This window comes from Alnus glutinosa, chromosome 3, assembly GCF_958979055.1.
Source record: "Alnus glutinosa chromosome 3, dhAlnGlut1.1, whole genome shotgun sequence".
NCBI classification, from domain to species: Eukaryota; Viridiplantae; Streptophyta; class Magnoliopsida; order Fagales; family Betulaceae; genus Alnus; species Alnus glutinosa.
Genome location: NC_084888.1, coordinates 14,342,339 through 14,349,647, shown reverse-complemented (window position 1 = coordinate 14,349,647; position 7,309 = coordinate 14,342,339). Strand labels below are relative to the sequence as shown.

Below are 7,309 nucleotides of genomic sequence, written 5' to 3'. Positions count from 1 at the left end.
GTGGACTGTGAGTGCGTTATCTAAGTACCGCGAACAAAATGTGAGCATTTCATCCGCTAAGTAACATCCCGCTATAGGACCCTCAGGCGCAGCTCTGTTGCGCACTAGGGATTTGTACCGTCCAAGGGACCCACATAGAGAAAACATAATTATCTCTTGTATTACCTCGTTGAGACAATAAAGGGAAAAAAAACCTTATATATTCATAGAATACATAATTACCTCTCAACCGGATACATCTACCGATAGTGTACCGGTCCACCAAGTCGACATTCACAAACCAAATGTATGACAACATGAACCATAATTGTAAAGAAGCCGGGAGGAAATATTTGTTCAAGCTTGCACAATTTGATAGGGATTTCAGCTTCATGTCGGGCTAGATCTTCTTCTGTCAATGTTTTCGAACATATACCCCTAAAAAATACAGACAACTCTATCAAAGGTTTCACAACCTTCTTTTCCAAGGATCAACACAAAGCTATTGGCAGCAGTTGTTGCATAAGTAAATGGTTGTCATGACTCTTCATACCAACAATGGTACGGGCTTTAAGGTTCACACAACGGGACACATTAGAGGCATATCCATCGGGTACTCTGACATCTTTGATCACTTTTAAAAAATTAATTTTATCCTCATTACACATCGTGTGGCATGCTGCAGGCAGATATGTTTTGCCTCTCTTGTTGGTGAATGGATGAAGTGTTTTTCTCAAACCCATTTTACACAAGTCCAAACGTGCTGCGTGGTTGTCTTTTGTTTTTTCTTTCATGTCCAGTAGGGTCCCAATGATATTATTCATCACATTTTTTTTCAATGTGCATCACATCAAGGTTGTGTCGTAACAAATTATCCTTCCAATAGGGCAATGTGAAAAAAATACTTTTCTTTTTCCATACCGCGTTTTCATTTACCCCATGACCTTATTGCACAATTTTTTTGTCATTTGTCCCTTCTTGTGTCTTCATGAACAACATCAAATCCCTGTAATTGTCGTAGGATTTCACCACCATCTAGAATAACAGGCACAGCACCCAGCTTTTGTTTACCATCAAAGGTTCTTGCCATCTATCGCCACTTATGATCGGCAGGCAACCATCGCCTATGCCCCATATAACAATATTTACGCTTGTATGTCAACCATGTTGACCCCGTTGAATGCATACAATAAGGACATGCCAGTGGACCCCTAGTACTCCATCTAGATAAAACTGCATATGCTGGAAAGTCATTTATTGTCCACATCAATGATGTCCGCATAACAAATGATTTCTTCATGGATATGTCATATGTCTGTACCCCTACATTCCACAACTCATGTAACTCTGATATTAAAGGTTGTAGGCAGACATCTATATTCAATCCTGGTGCAGTTGGTCTTGGAATAATCATAGATAATATGAAATACTGTTGTTTCATGCACATCCAAGGAGGTAGGTTGTATGGAACCAACATGACAGGCCAAGTACTGTGGCTTGTGCTCATGTTCCCAAAAGGGTTAAAACCATTCGACGCTAGACCAAGCCTAACATTCCGTGGGTCTGATGCAAAGTTTGGGTGTAGTGTATCAAATGCTCTCCAAGCTTCACCGTTTGCCGAATGCCTGAACACACCATCTTTTGTGCGCCCGTCAGCGTGCCACCTCATGTGGGAAGCGGTATGTTGTGACATATACAACCTTTGCAATCTTAAAGCTAATGGAAACCATTGCAACACCTTCATCGACCGTCTCTTCGATGTTTGGGATGACCAATCTTCTTTAGTAATTTCGTCCTTCCACTTTGATGCTCCACACACTGTACATGTATCTAACTTCTCATTTTTCTTCCAGAATAACATACACTGATTTCGACAAGCCGGAATCTTTTCATATCCAAGCCCCAAGTCTCTTAAATATTTTTTTGTCTCATACATACTTTTAGGCAAAGCTGGCTCATCTATTGGTACTATCTCATTGATGAACTCAAGCAAAGATATGAAAATCGTATTTCTGATTCCACCCATACACTTCAAGTTGTATAGATGAACAATAGTTGACAGTTTGATATATTGTGTTTTATCATGAAGTGGCTTGTTTGCATCCTGAACCAAGTTGTAGAATTTCTTGGCACTCTCATCGATTTCTTCATCAACTGCTTCAGGTACATATTCGGCTTGCACTTCCACTTGACACTCACAATCGTCTGCCCGAATATTATGCATGCCAAAAACATCTTGCAACATGAACTGTATCGTTCTTGACTCGTTAGGTATTGGTACATTATTTGTAGGCAGAGCCATCTTGGGAGATTCAACAATAGGTACTTTATTAGGTACAGGAGCCCTAATCTTCTCCCCATGCCAAATCCATTCAGTGTAATTAGGCATAATTTCCCTTCCACCGGTCAAATGGTCATATACTTCTTCTGGCTGTAAGCTCCTGTTCAAGCCACACTTCCTGTATGGACACACAATTGAATTTTTAATTCTGGAGTTCGTAATTGGATACTTCACGAACGCTTCGGCCCCTTCCATATACTCCCTCGAGCCTCTCCACTTCGTCATCCAACTCTTGTCCATATTTATCTTATTACATTACAATACACAAAATGGTTACAAATAGATAACACAAATTAAGGACTGTGTTATACACACAAACGGTCCTCGATTGATTACTAGAATCCTTTTTTTTTTTTTTTTGGCAAAGAATTGAAAAAAGGAGTTGAGAACCTGGAGCATTATCTCAGACAATGCGGCTTCTTCTTAAATTTATTTGGTCCTAGGTCATGAATTTATTTTCACATTTAATGGGTCATAAATTTGAAGTTCAAATTTAAGTTGGGACATGATTAAACAACAACCTGGGTATAATACAATCCAGCCTCCAAGTTAAATTCTTAATTCCGTCATTAGATTTTGTATTTTCACACTATTAATACTATGCATACTAGCTATACTTAACTATATTTACTTAGTTACTTAGTATCAATATACTAATAAGCTAATACATATATATATATATATATATATATATATATATATATATATAAATTTTACAAGACATACTTACTACTTTATATCACATTTGCTAAAATTATCTGCTTTAAATTTTTTTAGACTCAATTGGTTTCTACTTTCTTGCCAAATTTAGAACCTTTCATATTACAAATAATATGAAAATAGTATCCCTAAGCGAGAGACCATACTTGTCAAGGGGAAAGGGAAGAGGTGGAGCAGGCATCCATTCTTTTTGTGGCCAATCAAGTCATAGAGAATACAATAATCTATAAGTCTTTCATAAAGAAAACGAACCCAGATAGGATCAACTCCCAGCCGAGGGAAATGAAACCCTGGAACAAGAGGTTTGGAGGTGTCAATCTCGACTTTAATACGCAAATGATGGCGACCAATAATACCTGGTACCTCGCCATTTTCGACTTCCAACAGAGGACCAAGAGTTTTACCAATCTTGATGGCATTGATAGCAGTCACATTTTGCAAAAAGTAAACCATGAACTTGAATCCAGAATGGACAGATTATGAGTTCCACCTCTTCAAACACGAGCTTCGGAGACCAAGGCTTAAGAATGAGCAGGGAACCACTAACATTCCAGGGGCCTTGTTGCAGAATCCGCTCAGCATGCGAGCGTTGAAGGAAAGTAAACAGAAACTTATTAGAAGAAAGGGTTTCGATTTCAAAAGGACTTGCAAATTTCCAAACTGCAACCAGTGTATCACGAACCCATTGAGGATAGAGAGGTTTTACAGATAAGAGTTTACCAATCAACCCAAAAGTTGCTTGTTTGGGGGTGTTCAATGGGAAAATATTCCAGACAAGCAGGGCTATCCCAGCCAAGAGCTTTGATTTCGATAATTAGAGCTTGGATATTGATTTGTGAGTTCTCCAGGGTGTAAAGAGAAAGAAAGGAGCCAAAACAATAGTAGTAGAGATAGAAGGTATTGGGAAAATCTTTCCTAAAGGAGAGAAGGCGAAAGCTCAAAGAGAGAGCGGACAGACCGTAAGCCTGTAGTTAATTCTAAAGTTAATTATCCAATAATTGCCATTATAGCTTCTCCGCTTCTACGCTTCTACCATCAGCTAGTTCTATTGGTGTTCGCAGTAATGTTCATCTTTTGGGTGCTCCTCCAAGCATTGCTCGGAAGCCTTTTGTTAATTTTTGACTGGCTGCATTCTGTTGACAAAATCACTATCATGTAATGTTGCTGCTTTCACAGGGATGCCGTATATTCAAGAATCTTCAAAGTATTTAGAGTTTTTGTCTCTAAGACGGAAAGAGCCTTATTATGACAAGTTTCAATGTCACAAGCTGCAAGAATGCTATTTCAATGTTCAAGGAAGATTCTGTGCAGATTCTAACTCAGAAAAGTCGGATCCTTTGTTTTCGTTCGAACGGCCCAGTAAAACGTCTAGGCAATCTTCAGTCTGCAACATACGTCTGGACGACGTAGAAATACCGTCCGGACGCTCATCAGTGTCAAGAAGTTTCGAACAAGTCAAGGTTGCATCCGTCTGAACGTCATGGCAACACGTCCGGACGCTCTTCAGAGTTCAAGAGAAATCTAGCATTCCAGTTCATCCGTTCGGACGACGTGGCAATACCGTCCGGGCGCCTATCAGAGTTCGACAAGAATTAGGTTTTCCTTCTCAGACACAGTTATAGGAAGACAGCTGCATCTGTCCAGACAACTAGGGAACACCGTCAGGACGCTATCCTTGATAAGGCAAGACGTGGAGAAGAATTGCAACTGTCCAAACAACAGGGCAACACCGTCCGGACGCAATCCTTATTATGGTATTTACGTGAAGCAGAAGTGCAACCGTCTGGACGCTAGGGCAACACCGTCCGGACGCGACCCTGGTATCGTATTGCTTGAAGCGCGTTATGGAAAGCTGGTTGCACAGTTGTTCGTCCGAACAGCCTCAACTTGCGTCCAGATGTTGCCTAGAGAAAATCGAATCAGTGTTGATTTAGGTATTCTTTAGCCTATAAATAAAGGCCTCTAGGAATGTCAAAATTATGAATTCAGTATTGAATTCTTCTGTACTTAGAGAAGGTGTTTAGGTAGACATTGTGAAGATCTGTTAGCTCTCTAAGGGTTGCCAGTGTGTGGTTACTTTGCTCATGTTGAATCTATCTTAGGAAGTAGCCTTAAGGAATCTATAGAAGATCCATTCAAGTATGAGACTTGGTTGGAAGGCGTTCACATTAGGTTACGTGTCAGAGTGCTAGATACAATCGCTGCATCGGGTATGTGAGTGTTACTGTCTATGTAGTGGCTTTGTCTTCTGATAGTGGATTTCTTAGGTTTGGCTGCCCAAAGTAGTTTTTCTCTTAATTGAGTTTTCACTTCGTTATCAAAATATATGTCTTTTTTAATTCCGTACTTTTGATATTTTGTTACACGTTGCACACACACGCGGTTAAATTAGAAGTCATTTATTTTTCACCTTTCAAGATTACACGTAAGCCCCGTATTGTTAACTAACTGGTTCTGGTAGATGAACGCGAATCTAGCATAGGTTTCTCTCCTGCTCCAAACACAACTGCGGCTTGACCATGCTCCCTCCTGCCACATGAAAATATTAACTTGGAATTGTAGAGGGTTGGCTCAACCCTCTACAATTCGTAGTCTTCGAGCCATGATCAGGAAGTCTAATCCTAATATTCTCTTTTTGTCTGAAACAAAAACTGCTCCACATGCTGCCTATTCTATATTACAATAACTTGATTTCTTTTTATTAGTCCATGCCCCTCCCTCTAGTTCTAGAGGTGGTCTTTTGCTTGCCTGGAAAACTGATGTAAAATTAACTAGTTTCTGACAGGGAGGGTCATAAACAAAGGAAATCATCCTTGGACCCGAGGATGATTTCCTTTGTTTATGGCCCGCCCTATTAGAAAAACAGTTCTGATTTCTGGTCCACCTTGGAAAAATTTGGTGAAGATTATACTGTTCCTTGGCTCTGTATTGGGGATTTTAATGCTATCACAGCTCAATCTGATAAGTTGGGAGGCCGTCCCTTTAATTGCTCTTTTAGCAATAATTTTAGCTCTTCTCAGAATAAATTTGGTGCGATTGATTTGATTTTTTTGGTAATCCCTATAATTGGTCTAATAATCGCCAAGGACAGTTTGATTAAGGAAAGACTCGATCGGCACATTGCCTCACCACAATGGATACACCTCTTCCCTTCCTTTTCTATTACCCATTTGCCAACTCATACTTTTGACCACAATCCATTGCTTTTAGATACTACTCTCTCCAACCCTTTCATCCCCCACCCTTTCTGGTTTGAAGATTTTTGGTCTAGAGATCCTACTTGTGGCATAGTTATCAATGAACTTGGTCCTTATCTGTCTCTGGTTCCCCAGCATTTTGTTTGATCAGTAAGTTTAAGAATACCAAGCAGGCTATTAAATTTTGGAACAAACACCATTTTGGTAATATTGGGAGGAAATTAGATTCCACTCTTCGACTTCTTGACCAAATTCAACAAGCTCCACCCTCAGATACCAATTACTCCTTTGAGCTTCATCTCAAATCTCTTTTAAATGAATATCTTATCCAAGAAGAATCTCTTTGGAAGAGCAAATCTAAGGAAACTTGGCTCACTTGTAAGGATCTTAATACTAGATTTTTTCATACTAGTACCCTTATTCGTCGTAGTAGAAATGCTATCGATAGTTTGAAATCCTCCAACGATGGATGGATCACTGATAGGACTGCTATTATAAGTTTCTTTGTTTTGCATTTCCATGATCTGTTTGCATCCTCCAATCCTACTTTTGGTAATGAGCTTCTTAATCTTTTTGACTGCTCTATTTCAACTAAAGAAAATTTGATAATATGTGCTATTCTTACTGAATCTGAAATCTACAATTCTCTTGCTAGACCGGGTACCTCTAAAGCTCCTGGCCCTGATGGTTTTACTGCTCTATTCTATATGAAATATTGGGATTGTATTAAACAAACTGTCCTCCAAGCTGTATGGAATTTTTTCAGGAATAATCACCTTCTTAGAGAGCAAAACCATACTTTTATTGCTCTAATCCCTAAGAAGCCTGGAGCCTCTTCCGTTGGTCACTATCGCCCTATTAGTCTCTGTAATATTATTTACAAGATCATCTCAAAGTTGCTTGCAAATAGGCTCAAGCCTCTTCTCAACAAGATTATTTCTCCATTTCAAATTGTATTTGTGCCTTCTTGACATATACAGGACAACTCTATCTTGGCACATGATGCTTTATCCTCTAAAATCAAAATGAGGCAGAGGTGGTCTTATGGCTGTCAATATTGACATGGAAAAAA

The 7,309-nt window shown here is 39.4% G+C and overlaps 1 protein-coding gene across 1 annotated transcript; it reads right to left on the bottom strand.

The window, feature by feature from the left end:
- Positions 1-1,069: 1,069 nt before the first annotated feature.
- Positions 1,070-3,493, bottom strand: LOC133863205 (uncharacterized). The gene is made up of 2 exons (XM_062299175.1): positions 3,293-3,493; positions 1,070-2,566 (listed from the first exon to the last, which is right to left on the bottom strand). The coding sequence occupies exons 1-2, from the start codon at positions 3,491-3,493 to the stop codon at positions 1,070-1,072; spliced, it is 1,698 nt and encodes a 565-aa protein (XP_062155159.1).
- Between the last annotated feature and the right edge of the window lie 3,816 nt (positions 3,494-7,309).